This window comes from Mobula hypostoma, chromosome 30, assembly GCF_963921235.1.
Source record: "Mobula hypostoma chromosome 30, sMobHyp1.1, whole genome shotgun sequence".
Classification (NCBI taxonomy): Eukaryota; Metazoa; Chordata; class Chondrichthyes; order Myliobatiformes; family Myliobatidae; genus Mobula; species Mobula hypostoma.
In genome coordinates this window covers 7,106,443-7,124,163 of record NC_086126.1, presented here as the reverse complement: position 1 = coordinate 7,124,163, position 17,721 = coordinate 7,106,443, and the positions used below count along the sequence as shown (strand labels likewise).

Below are 17,721 nucleotides of genomic sequence, written 5' to 3'. Positions count from 1 at the left end.
CCTACAAAGGACTGTGAGAACGGCCGAGAGGATCATAGGGGTCTCCCTACTGTCCATCGGGGACATTTATCAGTAGCGCTGCCTACGCAGGGCCCTCAGTATTATCAAGGATCCCACCCATCCATCCAGCATCCTCTTTGACTTTCTACCATCAGGCAGGAGACTCCGATGTATAAAGACAAGAACGGTCAGGATGGGGAACAGTTTCTTCCCTCAGGCCATTGGGCTTCTGAACTCCCTGTTGCATCACATTTTAAGTGCCACTGGTTAATCTGTTCCATATCTTACAGTATTTAATATTTATACACATTAATTTGTTATTTATGTGAGATTCATCTGTAGGTTTTATCCTTGCCTCCATATGTTATATGTGTGTTATATGTACTACTGTGCTTTACACCTTTGTTTGGAAAAACATCTCATTTCTATATACATTATATGGTTGTATAAATTACATGCATGTATATAGTTAAATGACAACAAATTTGACCTCAATACTCTTCAGAGATTGTCTGCCTGGTATCGGTGGTCATATAACCAGGACGTGATATGCACCATCTGCTCGTGCGACCATCCACTGCCTAATCCCATGGCTTCCTGTGGCCATGATTGTGGGGGGAGGGGGCTAAGCGGGTGCTACGCCTTGCCAAGGGTGACCTACAGGCTAGTGGGGGGAAAGAGCACCTTTAAATATATCCAATGAAGGAAGTCCATTATCCTTGTTATTCCCCCCCGCCCCACCACGTCATCTTTGCACAGCAGAAGATCTGCCGTCACAGAGCTGCAAACACTCGGGCTTGATCGTGACCGTGGGTAAATAGACATCAAAAAGATTAGTATTATTTGTAACAAGTTCATCAAACTTAGAAATGTACAATGAAATCATAAACAGAAGAGATTCTGCTGACGGTGGAAATCCGGAGCAAAATGCTAGAGGAACTCAGCAGGTCAGGCAGCATCTATGGAGGGGAGTAAACAGTCGAGGTTTCGGGCCGAGACCCCTCATCCTGACTTTCCTCACAGTGAAATGCCTCGTTTGCATCGCGGATGTGCTTTGGGCAGCCCGCAATTGTCGCCACGCCTCCGCCGCCAACGTAGCGCGTCCACAACTCACTCACCCGAACCCTAACCGTTCCGTCTTTGGAGCGCGGGAGGCAACCTCCATGTGGTCATGGGGGGAACGTGCAAACTCGTCACAGACAGTGGCGGGAACTTGGCCCCTATCCTGCAGTTAGGACTGTAAGGCGTTACGCTGACCGCCTATTTGCACGTTCTCCCTGTGATCACCTCTGACTTCCTGCCCCATCCCAAGTAGTGCAGATCAGTTGGGCGAGTTAGTTGTCATTTAGACAAGGGTGCAGTGAGATTCCTTGGTCACCTGAAGCTCTCTGAGTAAACAATGTACGTGGTAGCAACGTTTTCCCAGGGTCGAAATGTCTGATACGAGAGGACGCGCACTTTAGGTGAGAGGGGCAAGTTTCTGACACAGAGAGTGGTGAGGGTCTGGATTGTGCTGCCTGATGTCGTGGAAGAGGTAGGGACTTTAGTTGTTGAGATAAAGCGCAAGAAATGGCCCTTCGAGCTGCACCGCCCAGCAATCCCCCAATTTCATTCTCGCCTAATCACGGGACAATTTACAGTGACCCGTTAACCTACCAACCGGTACGTCTTCGGACTGCGGGAGGAAACTCCTGGCAGGCAGTGGTGGGAATTGAACCCGGGTCGCTGGTGCTGTAAAGCGTCCTGCTAACCACTACACTTATCATTTTGATAGGCGCATGAATGTGAGGGATAGGGACATTATGTCGGCAGAATCAGAATCAGGTTTACTATCACCGGCATTTGTTGTGAAATTTGTTAACTTAGCGGCAGCACTACGATGTAAGTATAGGAAAAAATAAATAAATGAATTACATTAATTGTATGTATGTATGTTAAATAGCTAAATTAAGAGTAGAAGTGCAAATCAGAAATAAGAAAGTGAGATTTACCAGGACGTTGCCTGCTTTAGAGAGTATGCATTATGATCAGAGATTAAGGGAGCTAGGGCTTTACTCTTTGGAGAGAAGGAGGATGAGAGGAGACATGATAGAGGTGTACAAGATAATAAGAGGAATAGATAGAGTGGATAGCCAGTGCCTCTTCCCCAGGGCATCACTGCTCAATACACGAGGACATGGCTTTAAGGTAAGGGGTGGGAAGTTCAAGGGGGATATTAGAGGAAGGTTTTTTACTCAGAGAGTGGTTGGTGCGTGGAATGCACTGCCTGAGTCAGTGGTGGAGGCAGATATACTAGTGAAGTTTAGTAGACTACTAGACGGGTATATGGAGGAATTTAAGGTGGGGGCTTATATGGGAGGCAGGGTTTGAGGGTCGGCACAACATTGTGGGCCGAAGGGCCTGTACTGTGCTGTACTACTCTATGTTCTATGTAATGTTCATGGGTTCCAATGCCCCTTTAGAAATCGGATGGCAGAGGGGAAGAAGCTGTTCCTGAATCGTTGAGTGTGTGCCTTCAGGCTCCTGTACCTCCTCCCTGATGGTATCAATGAGAAGAGGGCATGTCCTGGGATATGGGGGTCCTTAATGATGGACGCCATCTCCTTAAATATGCCTTGGATGCTTCGGAGGCTAGTACCTGTGATGGCGCTGACTAATTTTACAACTTTCTGTAGCTTCTTTCGATCAGAAGAGATGAGTTGGTCATTTGATTACTTACATAATTGATTTGGCACAACATTGTGGGCCAAAGTTCCTGTGTTCCTGTTCTGGTCTGTGTTTGTTCTAATAAATACACTGACGAGTGGGCAAAGTTTAGCATTGTGCAGACTGGGGAGGTGAACGGAGAAACACTGAAGTGACAGTAAGGGAAGAGGTGAAATTAAGGGTGGGGGAATGAGACAGCACCACCAGGAACGGGATGTGAGAGAGCTGATGGGGCTGATCGCGGTGGGGAAGAGGCTGTTCTCGAGTCTGGTTGACAAGGCTTACGAGCTCCTCTATAATATCCCAGAAGGTAGAAGAGAGATGGCCAGGGTAGAGGGCATCCTTGTTAGGTCTCCTGATGCAATGCGTTGTGAGGATATTTTTAACTGCTTGTTATGCTGCTGGCATTGAAGGTCCTCCAGATCTGTCTGCCCTACTGTCGTACACAGGTTACGAAGTTTTTTGTGTTTTCCTTCTTATTGACGATTGGTGAGTGGGCGATATGTTACTTTTTTGGGTGAGGGAGGTGTTGGGGTTTTGATGTTAGAAACATAGAAAACATACAGCACAATACAGGCCCTTCGGCCCACAAAGCTGTGCCAAACATGTCCCTACCTTAGAACTGCCTAGGCTTTACCCATAGCCCTCTATTTTTCTAAGTTCCATGCAGCCATCCAGGAGTCTCTTAAAAGACCCTATCGTTTCCTCCTCCACCACCGCCGCCGGCAGCCCATTCCATACACTCACCACTCTGCGTAAAAAAAAAACTTACCCCTGACATCTTATTGTTGCTGGTGGTTGGGGGTTTGATGTTTTAGTTGCCATGTCTGGGTTAGTTTTTGTGCAGGGGGAGGTTGGGGGTTTTGGGGATTGTGAGTTTTGTTTCTTTTTTTGAGCGGGAGATGGGGGCTTCATCAACTTCCCTGGGTTTTCTGTATTTCATGGCTATCTGGAGAAGACAAATCTCAGAGTTGTATTCCATGTACATACTTTGATAATAAAATGAAACCTTTGGATTCTTCATTGCTGTTCCCGTAACTGATTTTGTTTGACCAGTCGGGGTTGTTAGCCCTGAGCTGAACCCACAAACCTGGAGGACCGATGGACCACTCTTAGTCTGGCCTCTACCCTTTGACCTGTTTGGCCATGCGTGACCCTACCAAGAGCCAAAGCACAAAGCCCTGACTCCAGCCAACATCGCTCTCCGGGTCACTGAGACAGGCGAGCCTCCAAACCCTACGGCAAGGCAGTGGTCCCCTTGGAAGATTGTGAAGATGGACTGGCTGTATTTGTCAAATGTACAGCAAAACTTACTGAAATTAGTCATTTTGGGTCAACATCCAACACAGTCCAATGATGTACTGGGGGCAGCCTGCAAGTGTCTGGCACCAGCTTAGCATTTCCACAACTTGCTAACCCTGTGAGGGTCTTTGGACTGTGAGAGGAAACCCGTGCACCCGGGGGAAACCCACGCGGTCTCAGGGAGAATGTACGAACTCCTTACAGTCAGTGGCAGGAATCGAACCCCTGATCTTGACGGCTGGCACCACAAAGCATTATGGTACTGTGACATGGAAAGAAGTGATGAGTCTGTGTTGGACCGGGCACTGTGCACCACTCTCAGCAGGTTCCCTGCAGCTGCCTCGTGTAGCTGGAAGGTGGGAGAACTGGAGGAATCGATGGGTTTGGGAGTGAGAATGGATTAGAAAGGGAACACTTGGGGGGGCAATAAGTACCAGTGTAGACCTCAGAGGGCCAAATGGCTACCTTGCGTGTCATTAAAGAGTGATACCTCTTCTACAGCCCTCCACCACAAATCTCTTACTCATTTCTCCACCCCGCCCCCCGCCCCCAAGAGTACCACAACCTTTTTGTTGGGTTTGGAGGCTTATGTGCCTCATTGACATGGAGACCTAAATTGGCTGGAGTCAGGGCTTTATGCTTTGGCTCTTGGTAGGGTCACCCATGCCAAGCAGGTCAAAGGGTGGAGGACAGACTAAGAGTGGTCATACCGGTCCTCCAGGTTGGGGGGGTTCAGCTCAGGGCTAACAACCTCGACTGGTCAAAAATATTGTTACGGAAACAGCAACGAAGAATCTTTCTACATCTGAGTGTGATAGTTTTCCTGAGTCTCCACCCGGGACTTGCATGACTGACAGTCGTGAAAACCGAGAGGAAGCTACTGGCACATTGAAGAAAGCCCTGAATACTGCCAAGATCAAGACCATGATTGGCTTTTGGAATGCATGAACACTGGCAAGCTAGCACAAATAACTGCTGAAGCAAATCATTTACAACCTACGTATACTGGGTGTCAGTGAAAGCAGGGTCTGGCAATCAAAGGCAGCAACTGGTGAAACAGTTTTATACTCGGCAAGGGAAGATGTTCATCGACCAAGTATAGCGTCCACACCAGGGTGACGCTATAGCAGAAATGTGTTCTGTCCACACCCTTGTACGGGTCAGAATGCTGGCGCACGACAGAGAACGGCCTTGCCAAGATGTCGTCATTCCACACCTCGAGCCTCCATAAGACCCTCCGTATTTTCTGGCCAAGGAAGATCTCCAACCACACCTTACACCTTCAGTGTCACCAAGAGGGCACGCCCATAATCATCACGAGCCGTTGGAGATGGATTGGCCACGTGGTGAGAAGAGACTCTATCTTTATTGACAACAGTTCATTGGACCCCTGAATGGCGGAGGAAACGCGGGAGACCAAATACCACTTGGCGCTGTTTCATAGAGGCAGAAATGAGGATCCTAATCCACACCTGGGCACAATAGAGAAGATGGCCAAGGGCAGAGATGGAGGACCTGCATTACTGCCCTTAACGCCGGTGGCATAACAGGCAGTAACTAACTCATTCCGCCCTCCTCCCCATTATGAGGGACAAAATAGTAGGAGCTAATAACTAGTAAATAGGGGTGTGGATTGTGCTAATATGGCAATAGGGAATCTCGGACAAAACTAGAGACGTGGAAGAAAGCAGTGACAACACGTAGATTTCAGAAACTGAAGCTCTGAACCTACTGAAGTTGTGCGGAAGCTCACTGGTAGTTCAGAGGGCAAGGAACTTGACAAAAACATTATTAATAACACCTTTTCTGAACTAAATTGTGGTCAACTGTCATGACAAACAATGAAGACGTGAGCGGAGGCAAAGCTGATTCGAAGGATGGCGCGTTGCAAATCCAGAACACTGTGTTCAAGACACACACACAAAATGCTGGAGGAACTCAGTAGACCAGGCAGCATCCATGGAAAAGGATATTGTTGACATTTTGGGCCGAGACATCAACCATACTCTTTTCCATAGATGTTGCCAGGATTACCAGCAATTGCAAACTTTCTCTCGTTTCTGTTCAAGACGTGGTCGCAGACGGAGTTGGTATAGTTGCCGCCGTTGGAGTGAACGATTTGGAGAGGAGTCCGTGCGGAAGAGTTTCCATGCCCGTCCACCTAACCCGGGTGCGAGGTTGGATGGCTCCAAGCGCCAAGCTGACTTGGTGAGATTGAGAATGGTGTCAGATTGTGTGTCCCTGGTGCGTCGCTGCGCTGGGACCCAGGTCCTGGAGCGAAGCACTACCCCAGTGCTTAGACAACTTAAACGCCAGCCCAGGAAGAGGAGAAGATGGCGGCGCGATGGCAGCGCACGTGGCTACTTTGGTGGTGATGTCTGTTATCTGTCAAGTAGGGGACCGTGCACAATTCTGATTTGACGGAGACGGACGTGAGAGTACGGAGGAACATCTGGAAAACCTCTGAAGTGCCCACTTCGCTGCCGCTGCTACTGTGTGGTAACCGGAATCTCCGGAGCAGAAGGCCCCGAAATCATCGGCTTTGCTTGTTTCAGCGGCTGGGGCGAGGTCGAAGGCGCTCGGCAGAGGATGGCGCTCGGGAGGCTGTATCGGAGGGGCTGGTCGGAGGCTTGAAGTTTTCGGATGGATGGACTCAGTGTCGGCTGTGGTCGGCTGCTTCCAAGGCATCGACAAGTTGACGGTGCCTGGAGGTTTATGGCAGGGAGTTTCTCCCTTTTGCCGCCTGCTATCGGGGACTCGGGAGTCGATCGACTTGGGACTTTGAGACTATTTTTACCGTGCCCATGGTTTGTTCTTCATCAAATTATGGTATCGTTTTGCACTGCTGTAACTATATGTTATAATTATGTGGTTCTGTCTGTGTTGGTCTTTGGTCTGTCCTGTTTTCTGCGATATCACTCTGGAGAAACATTGTATCATTTCTTAATGCATGTATGCATTTCTAAATGACAATAAAAGAGGACTGAGTGTTCTCATAATCTATATAAAAAAAGATAAACTGGAAAGCCCCAGTGCGAAGGCGAGTGTCGGGCTGATTTTGCTCTCCCTTCCTCACTGTTCATTCTCCTCTCCGGTGGTCATCGTCTCTGCAAGTTTCACACCGCTGAGATCGAGGATTGGGCAGCGGATCTAAGAACTCAATCTGGTTCAAAACGCTGTTGTTTGAGTTTCTTGTTTGCCTCTTTCTCTGTACAGTCATTTTTAAAAAATCAAGATTCTCCGGGTTTCTTGCTTTGTGGCTGCCTGTAAGCAGACAAATCTCAAGGTTGTATAATTTATACATACTTTCATTTGATTTGTGTTATAGCATGCACCCATTGTTGTCGTTAAAAAAAATGGATTTGCTGTTAGACCCATGGGTAATCATTTTGTTAAGCAATCAGGATGTGTAAAAACAGAGTTTTCCAGCCACCCCCATTCTGTTATCAAAATGTAGTTTTACTGCTAATCTCTGTGAAAGCTGTACCAAGTTCATGCCCAGGTAGACCAGCGTCGGCTGGTTTCCTGATGCGCACCAGTTTTTAATAAATCACCCATTATTTTGAACACCAACTCCGCATGATCTTTCAGTTCACCCCAACTCTCGTCACCTCCTTCTACCTCTTCTGACCTACCTAATACCTCCCCTGGGTCCTCTCCTCTTTCCCTTTCAAGTCAAGTCGAGTTTATTGTCATTTAACTATATACATGTATACTGTTAAAGGAGACAACGTTTCTCTGGACCAGGGTGTAGAGCACAATAGTACACCTAACACACAATAACTTGTGGAAATAAGGATAAAATCTACAAATGAATTACAAAATAAATAAAGTGCTTAAATTAAAAATCGTCAGGTACAGAACAGATTAACTGGTCACACTTTGAATGTGATGTGGTTGGAACCTAATGGACTGAGGAAGAAACTGTTTCCCATGCTGACCGTTCTCGTCTTTGTGCATCGGAGTCTCCTGCCTGATGATAGAAATTCAAAAAGGATGCTGGATAGATGGGTGGGATCCTTAAAACACTCAGGGCCCTGCGTATGCAGCACTCCTGATAAATTTCCCCGATGGTTGGTAGGGTCCCCTCCTTCCCTTTATCCAATGGTCCACTCTCCTCTCCTATCAGATTCCTACTTCTCCAGCCCTTTACCTTTCCCACCCACCTGGCTTCACCTATCACCTTCCAGATAACCTCCTTCCTTTCTTTCCACCTTTTCAGTCTGCTGTCTTCCCCCTGCTTTCTCAGACCTGCAGAAGGCTCTCGGCCTGAAACGTCGACCGTTTATTCACTTCCACAGATGCTGGCGGACCTGCTGAGTTTCTCCAGCATTGTGTGTGTGTGTGTGTGTGTTGCTTTGCATCACCTTCAGCTGCCTGGGTCTGTGTTCTGGAACTTCTCCCCAATCTCTTCCCTCCCCCCCCCACAAAGCCACACAGCTGGCTTCCCCTTCAAGCCCACACGTGCTCCGACGCTGCGTTTCCCAACCCTTATCGCGCAGCGGTGTCAGATTCCGTACGATTTCGTTGCCCCCCCCGCTGAACTAACGCAGGTTGTCGGTGCCCCGACAGGGATTTGAAGCGGCCCCGGCACGGTATCGAGCTGAACTGCCAACCCGTGGGGCTGGTCAGAGTCAATAAGAACATCGTTGTTGGCTGCGGGAAGGAGACCCTGCACTCCTACACTCAGAAGGTGCGGTGAGTGGCTGACACGGTGGGCCTTTCGCCAACTTTGCCTCCAGGCTTCAGAGTAATACAGCACAGACAGGCCCAACTCATCCATACTGACCAAGGTGACCATCTAAGCTAGTCCCATTCGGCCAGGTTTGACCCATATCCCTCTTAAAGTTTTCTTATCCGTATACACTCAATGGCCATTTTATTAAGTACATCTTTCAACCCACTGACAGCCGGCTGGTGGCGTAGTGCCGGACTTTGGAGCGAAGGCTCCTGAGTTCAAATCCAGCCGGCTCCCTTGCACGCTTTCCGTCCATGTTGGGTTGAGCATCGAGCTAGCAACTCGGCTTCGTAAAAATAAGAAAGCCTGCTAAAAAAAAACGCTGTCATGACGGTGTCCTGATAACTCCACTCGGAGTTAGAGGCTTTCTTCTTTCAATCCGCTGTGGCCTTCTGCAACGAACAACGCAACCGTAGGCGACGTTCTCCAGATGTTTATTTTAAATGTGTCCCTGGTACTGTAGAAGCCTGTGATCTACAGTTTAATGGTGTGTTTCTGGACCGACTGAGTGATCTGGCGCTTTGCCGTCTCCGAGAAGCTTCCGGGAGGCGGGAGGCGGGCAGCCTCGTGGCCAAGAAGCCCATAATTGACTCTGTTTCACTCCAATTTAAAGCGCTAAGGTAGAGTGAAACATCGAGGCGCGTCATCTACCAGCCTCTCACTCACTGCTGCCAGAGGAAGGAGTCTGCGTGTGACAGTCTCTCTGTCTGCCTCTCATTCGCTGCTCCCGATGGAAGGTCGTTGCGTTCAAACGGTCTCTCTCCTTCGATGCTGTCGGAGGACGGTACCAAACTTCTGGGTCTGCACTTTGTGGATTGGACTGATGAGTGCTAAGTTGAACCGGATATGGCCTCTTACGATTTTGTGTTTCATTTTCTGTCCTTTCTCTCGTTCTTTCTTGTTGCCATTTGTGTGATTTGTTTTTCTTCGCTCTTGTGGGGGGGACTGAATTTTTTTGTTGCTATTTGCTCAATATTTTTTGCCCATGGGGGGGGGATTGATGCTCTTGCTGCGGCTTGAGCTTTTTTTTTTGCATGGGGGAGGTTTAATGTTTTTCTTTGAGGGGGTTCCATGGTGTTTCTTTGTTTCGAGGCTGTCTGTGGAGAAGATGAATCTCGGGGTTGTCTACTGCATCCGTACTTTGATGGTAGATGTACTTTGTAGCCCATCCACTTCAAGGTTCGATGCGTTGCCTGTTCAGAGATGCTCTAATGCACACCGCTGTTGTTATGCGTGGTTGTTTGAGTTATAGTCACCTTCCTGTCTGTTTACACCAGTCTTGGCGTTCTCCTCTGACCTCGCTCATTAACAAAGCTTTCTCATCCAATGCCCCCACTCACTAGGTGTTTTTTTTTTTTGTTTTTCAAACAATTTTCTGTAAACTGTAGAGACTTGTGTGTGAAACTCTCAGGAGATTCTGAGATACTCAAACCACCCCATCTGGCACCAACGATCATTCCACGGTCAAAGTCACTGAGATCACATCCCTTCCTCTGTCTGATGTTTGGTCTGAACAGCAACTGAACCTCTTGACCGTGTCGGCTTGCTTTTATGCGCTGAGTTGCTGCCACGTGATTGGCTGATATTTGTGATAACGAGCAGGTGTACCTACTAAAGTGGCCACTGAGTGCAACTATCCAAATATGTTTTAAATGTTGTGACCAAACCTGCCTCTACTAGTTCCCTTAGCATCTTGTCCCATATTCTAAAGAGCTGTGATGACTAAGTGGTTATGGCATTGGACTTGAAATCCATTGGGGATCCCTGAAGCAGGTTAGAACTGTAATGTAAGGCAGTGTAATGGTTAACGTTATTACAGTGGCAGCAACCGCGTTCAATTTCCGCCGCTGTCTGTAAGGAGTTCTCCCCGTGGTTGTGTGGGTTTCCTCCAGGTGATCTGAGAGCACTGGGACAGACTATAAGACATAGGAGCAGAATTAGGCCATTCAGCCCATCGAGTCTGCTCCGCCATTCCATCATGGCTGATCCCAGATCCCACTCAAACACCAGCCTTCTCGCCATAACCTTTGATGCCCTGACTAATCAGGAAACTATCAGCGCAGCCCAACACAGCTGGCATTTGATGCCTGCCTTAACCCTTGCAGAGGGTCCAGAGGAGGTTCAAGAGAATGATCCCAGGAATGAAAGGGTTAACGTATGAGAAGTGTTTGATGGCCTCTGGGTACTCGCTGGAGTTTAGACGACTTGAGGGGGACTCATTGAGGCCTACCGGATATTGAAAAGTCTCCACAGTGGGAATGTGGAAATGATGTCCCCTATAGTGGGAGAGTCTAGGACCAGAGGCCACAACCTCAGAATAGAAGGCCCTCTCTTTAGAACGGCGTTGAGGCAGAATTTCATTAGCCAGTGGTGAATCTGTGGAATTCATTGCCACAGACGGCAGTGGAGGCCACACGACTGGAAAAATTTAAAGCGGAGATTGATAGGTTCTAGGTTAGTCAGGGCGTCAAAGGTTGGGGGAGAAGGCAGGAGAATGGGGTTGAGGGGGATCATAAATCAGAATAGTGGAACAGACTCGATGGGCTGAATGGCCTAATTCTGCTCCCATGCCTTATGGTCTTGTATATTACCCCAGCAGCTACCAATACCAGCTTTTTAATTCTGGATTTATTTAATTAACAGTATTTAGATTCCCACCTCGCAGTGGAGGGATTTCAGGTCACGTCTCAGGATCATCACTCCACCTGCTTAAACCCTTCCGTTTTGCTGGTGATGCCGCCGACTGCATTCAGCTCAGTAGCACAAGGACGTACGCATCTTCACAACATCTGTCAACGTCTGCAAGTTATCCTGCTGATGGAAGGACGGGATTTATTAGCAAGTGGTTTCAACCATTTCCACCTCGTAAACTACTCTGACTTACTGGCTGAAGAATCTATCAGCATCCCACAGTGCTTTTTATTCCAGTTCAAATCATTAATTGAATTTAAATTTAAATTCAAAGTCAATATATTTTCAATGCACGTACATGCCACCGTTTACTACTTTGAGATTGGTTTTCATGCAAATAAAGAAATACAATAGAATTTATCAAAAGACATACATAAACAAAGACTGACAAATTATCAATGTGCAAAAGAAGACAAATCATGCAAATAAATAAATTACGTGATGGCCGGCCGGCGGTGCAGTGACATCCCCAGCGGACTTCGAGGTGAATGGTCAAGGGTTCGAATCCGGCCGGCTCCTTGCACGCTTTCCGTCCGTGCTGGGTTGAGCGTCGAGCTAGTAACTCGGCCTCGTAAAAAAAAAGCACAAATGCTAAAGAAACAGCAAGTTTGCCGCCCGATGCGCCACAAGGCACGGAGAGGAACAATGACGATATAAATATATAGAGCAACAGAACGCTGGAGGAACTCAGCAGGTCAGGCATCATCTGTGAAAAAGAGTGAACAGTCGTCGTTTCGGGCCGAGACCCCTCTTCAGGACTTTTTTTCCATACTGTTTCTGAACCTGTGGGTGTGGGGCCTGAGGATCCTGGATGGTGGGGGCCATTGATGATGGATGCTGCTTTCTTGTGACAGTGCTTTTTGCAGACGTCTTTGCCCATGACAGACTGGGCTGTGTCCACCACTTCTTGTAGGCTTTTCCATTCTTGGGCATCGGTGTTTCCATACCAGGCCGTGATGCAACCAGTCAGGATACCCTCCACTATGCATCTATAGAAGTTTGTCAAAGTTTCAGGTGACAAGCCTAACCTACTCAAAACCTCTCAGACAGTCCCCAGCCACCCTTGTATGCCAACCAGCTCTTTGAAAGAGCAGCTGTGCTTTTGCTCTTCCATTGAAAAAGTATCTCGTCTCCCTTGGGGTTGGAAAAGGTGAATGTAAATGTAACCTTTTTCTTTCATAATCTTCTGTACTCGTTTAACGAATGTCTTTGCTCCCCATCTTCGTCCCCGATGCAGGGCAAGAAGCTTTGGACCGTGTACCTGCCCGCTCCCATAATGACGATGGGTTTGATGGATCACAAATCCAAAGGGTTCCAGGCCGTTTTGGTGGCCCTCGGCAACTCGGAGGTGCATCTGTACCGCGACAAGAACCTCATCAATGTCACCAAAACTCAGGTGCGATCCTCTCACAGTGAGTTCCTCACTACCCAGCCCCCTCACCTGTCATGAGCAGGCACTGCCAAAGAAATGAAAAATAAATAATAATGATAAATAAGCAATAAATATTAAGAACTTGAGATGAAGAGTCCTTGAAAGCGAGCCCATAGGTTGTGGGAACATTTCAGTGATGGAGCAAGTGAGGTTGAGTGAAGTTATCCCCGCTGGTTCAAGGGCCTGATGGTTGAGGGGCAGTAACTGTTCCTGAATCTGATGGTGTCAGTCTGAGGCTCCCGTACCTTCCTGATGGCAGCAGCGAGAAGGGAGCATAGCCTGAGTGGTGGGGACCCTGATGATGGATGCTGTTTTCCTGCGACAACGTTTCATGTAGACGTGCTCGATGGTTGGGAGGGCTTTACCCGTGATGGACTGGGCCGTATCCACGCATATAGTTGGATTTTCAAGGGCATTGGTGTTTCCATACCAGGCTGTGATACAACTGGTCTATACACTCTCCACCTCACATCTGCAGAAGTTTGTCAGAGTTTTGGGTATCACGCCAAATCTTCGCAAACACCTAAGGAACTAGAAGCACTGCTGTGCTCTCTTCATAATTGCACTTAAGTGCTGGGCGCAGGACTGGTCCGCTGAAATAACAGCGAGGAATTTGAAGTTGCTGACTCTCCACCTCTGATTCCCCTGATGAGGACTGACTCCTCCTGAAGTCAATACTCAGCTCCTTTGTCTTGCTGACATTGAGTGAGAGGTTGCTGTTGTGACCCCGCTCAGCCAGATTTTTAGTCTCCCTCCAGTACGCTGACTCATTACCATCTTTGATTCGGCCCACGTCAGTGGCGTCATTGGCAAACTTAAATATGGCATTGGAGCTGTGCTTAGCCTCAAAGTCATAAGTGTAAAGTGAACAGAGCAGAGTGCTAAGCACCCTTTGAACCTTGAAGTGGATGCAGCAACAGAAGAATGCACTGGATTCCACTCCTGTGGCCGCTTTAGTAGGTGCACTCCTGTGTGTGATGAAGTGGCTGCTCGGTGTAATCCTCTGATGACATTCTGCCCAGACCAGTGATGGCTTTCTCTCTCTCGTTATCTCAGGATGTGGTGACCAGTCTGTGTTTCGGCAAGTACGGACGTGAAGAAGGCACTCTCATCATGACCACCAAAGGTGGGATTTGCTTCTCCATCCTGGACTCGCTCTTCTTTTTCAGAGTGAAGCTCCCTCCACACCGTCCCGTCACACACTCCCGGGGTCAGACACAGAGTGAAGCTCCCTCGACACCGTCGCATCACACACTCCCGGGGTCGGACACAGAGTGAAACTCCCTCCACACCGCCCCATCACACACTCCCGGGGTCAGACACAGAGTGAAGCTCCCTCCGCACCATCCCGTCACACACTCCTGGGGTCAGACACAGAGTGAAGCTCCCTCCGCACCGTCCCGTCACACACTCCTGGGGTCAGACACAGAGTGAATCTCCCTCCACACCGTCCCATCACACACTCCCAGGGTCAGACACAGAGTGAAGCTCCCTCGACACCGTCCCATCACACACTCCCGGGGTCAGACACAGAGTGAAGCTCCCTCCACACAGTCCCGTCACACACTCCCGGGGTCAGACACAGAGTGAAGCTCCCTCCGCACCGTCCCGTCACACACTCCTGGGGTCAGACACAGAGTGAATCTCCCTCCACACCGTCCCATCACACACTCCCAGGGTCAGACACAGAGTGAAGCTCCCTTGACACCATCCCATCACACACTCCCGGGGTCAGACACAGAGTGAAGCTCCCTCTACACCGTCCCATCACACACTCCCAGGGTCAGACACAGAGTGAAGCTCCCTCCACACAGTCCCGTCACACACTCCCAGGGTCAGACACAGAGTGAAGCTCCCTCCGCACCGTCCCGTCACACACTCCTGGGGTCAGACAGAGAGTGAAGCTCCCTCCGCACCGTCCCGTCACACACTCCTGGGGTCAGACACAGAGTGAATCTCCCTCCACACCGTCCCATCACACACTCCCAGGGTCAGACACAGAGTGTATCTCCCTCCACACCGTCCCATCACACACTCGCGGGGCCAGACACAGAGTGAAGCTCCCTCGACACTGTCCCATCACACACTCCCGGGGTCAGACACAGAGTGACACTCCCTCGACACCGTCCCATCACACTCTCCCGGGGTCAGACACAGAGTGTATCTCCCTCCACACCGTCCCATCACACACTCCCGGGGTCAGACACAGAGTGAAGCTCCCTCGACACTAACCCATCACACACTCCCGGGGTCAGACACAGAGTGACACTCCCTCGACACCGTCCCATCACACTCTCCCGGGGTCAGACACAGAGTGAAGCTCCCTCGACACCGTCCCATCACACACTCCCGGGGCCAGACACAGAGTGAAGCTCCCTCTGGACTGTCCTGTGACATCCTCTGAGGTCAAAGACGGAACGGGTTAGATGTGGAATGAAGTTATTTCCAGGCTCCTATGTCAAGTACTCCCAGAACAGGGACTGTGCAGGATTAATGCAAAGTAAAGCTCCCACTACACTCTCCCATCCCAGATACATCAGCGGCATGGACAGCCAAGGAAAGGGTTGCGGGGGATTGGCGTTACTTTGAGAGGAGAATGATGCAATAATGTGACAGGTTGGCCTGGTCGCTGCCTGTGCAGTAGCAATCACCAGCCACAGGAGGCCCTCAGAGAGCCGACGAGGTAAATGAGTTCTGTTCTGCTTCCACCTCCTCCAAGTGCTGGGCTGGTGCCAGGAGGTGATGCCATCTGCACAGCTCTTTCAGTAGGCACCGCACAAACCAAGCCAGACATACTTGTGTGTGGAGTTGGGGGGGTTCTGTTCAGTTTGCATTTTGCAGCAGGCACTCAGCTCTGCAGAACGCTCTTCTTTATCCCAGCGGGAACTGGCTCTGACTTTGTACACTTGGGGCAGCTGCAGTTGCTCAGACAGACAGATATTGTGTGCAGAGACACATTTCAAGTGCCCACAGGCGGAGGGTCAAACATATCTGTACTCCCGGGTACAAAGCCTGGTTCGTTCCCCCTTCCTCCTCCCTCCCCCTTCCCCTTCCCTCACCCCCGGGCAGACAGGGTTTCAGTATTCACCCTCTCCTGCACTCTGACCTTGACCTGTAGCACAGTTTAGCACAGATCGGGGATTGATCTTGGGAGCAGCTCTCAGCAATTAACCTCTCAGAAGCAGGCCTTTCTACCCATCATATCCATACTGGCCCCCTTTTTTTTTGTACTACTCCCATCTTCCTGCATTGGTACCGTCCGTCTATGACTTGCCTGTTCAAGTGTGTGTCTGACTGTCTGCCTCTTGAATGTACTGATTGCGTGTAATTTCACCCCCTCTGACAAGTTCCGATATCACCCTCTCTATACGTAGTAAAATTTTCCTCTCTGACCTTTTTTTAAAAACTCCTTCCTCTCACCCTAAACCTTTTTGTTTCTGATGCCTCCCCACTCCCTGTCCTCCCAGGTCAGTAGCTCCCGTCGTTAACAGCGTCTCTGTTCTTCTCCCAGGCGGTGGTTTGATTGTCAAGATCCTTAAGAGAACAGCGGTCTTCGAGGACAAGGACACCAGCCCAGGCCCCCCCTTGGCCCAGAGCATTAAGCTCAACGTGCCGAAGAAAACCAAGCTGTACGTGGATCAGACGCTGCGAGAGCGGGAGACCGCTGTGGGTGAGCACTCGGCCGCTGCCTGTGTCCCTGGGGGCTGACCGGTGTCCATTCTGGACCCTGTGCGTACTTGGAGAGCCAGCTACTAAGATCTCGAAAGTCACGATGTTAACCTGAACGGCTACAAGTGTGGCTGGGATGGTGATTACAGAATGCGCCAATCACGAGGCAGCAACAAACGTGGAAAAACACAGCACGTGCTAGAGGAGCTCAGCAGGTCAGGCAGCATCTCTGGAGAGGAATAAAGAGCCAACGCTTCAGGTGGATTCTCTTCATTGGGAGAAGAAGCCAGAAAAAAGAAAGTGGGGGAAAGGGCAGGTGATAGGTGGAGCCAGGCGGATGAAGCAGGAAGCTGGGAGGTGACAGGTGGAAAAGGTGTGAAGAAGAGAGAATCTGGTAGGACCACGGGAGAAAGGGAAGGAGGAGGAGGACCAGAGGGAGGTGATGGGCAGGTGAAGAGAGGAGGTGAGGGGGGAATTGAAGAAGAGCGAGGAGGGAGAGGGAGAAACAACTGGAAATTGGAGCAACTGACGTTCATGCTGTCGGGTTGGAGGCTGCCCAGACGTAATATGAGGGGTTTCACCTCCAAACCGGGAGTCGCCTCATGGTGGCACCGGGGGGAGGCCATGATGGATCGACATGTCGGACTGGGAACCTGTGGTGTGGCTTTCCCTGTCGATCTGATTAAGCCATGCTTGGTGCACACACCATCCAGTGCCAATCAAAAACAGGCTGGTACGGTCCTGTCTTCCACAGTAAAAGCATTGCCGGTAATGTTGTGGCTGGCCCAAGCCTACGGAAAATTGCCCATTAAATAGACTCGTGTTAACTGGTAGCGCAGTGGTTAGTGTGGCACTGTTAAAGCTCAATCCCAGAGCTCAGAGTTCAACTTCCGGCAGTGTCCGTGAGGAGTCTGTACGTTCTCCCCGTGACCGCGTGGGTTTCCTGCCACAGTCCAAAGTACCGGTTAATAGGTTAATCAGTCCTTGAAAATTGCCCTGTGATTGGGCTAGTGTTAAATAGATGGGGCGCGAGCTCATTTAAAAATCTCACTTGGATCAGATGGGCTCTTCAGACACCCGTTTCAAAACAGAACCACTGCAGAGTGAAGAAGAAGTACTACTATCGTCACCATTATGAGACTTCATTACTCCAGGTGAGATCAATGGCAGGCATAAGACAGGA

General features: G+C 49.5%; 1 protein-coding gene across 1 annotated transcript in view; it reads left to right on the top strand.

The window, feature by feature from the left end:
• bbs1 (Bardet-Biedl syndrome 1) overlaps positions 1-17,721 on the top strand; it is a 77,509-nt gene that overhangs the window by 27,336 nt on the left and 32,452 nt on the right. Inside the window, exons 10-13 of the mRNA XM_063036173.1 lie at positions 8,581-8,701; positions 12,675-12,833; positions 13,926-13,995; positions 16,381-16,539. Coding sequence (XP_062892243.1) covers positions 8,581-8,701; positions 12,675-12,833; positions 13,926-13,995; positions 16,381-16,539 — 509 coding nt within the window. The remainder of the gene's footprint in view (positions 1-8,580; positions 8,702-12,674; positions 12,834-13,925; positions 13,996-16,380; positions 16,540-17,721) is intronic.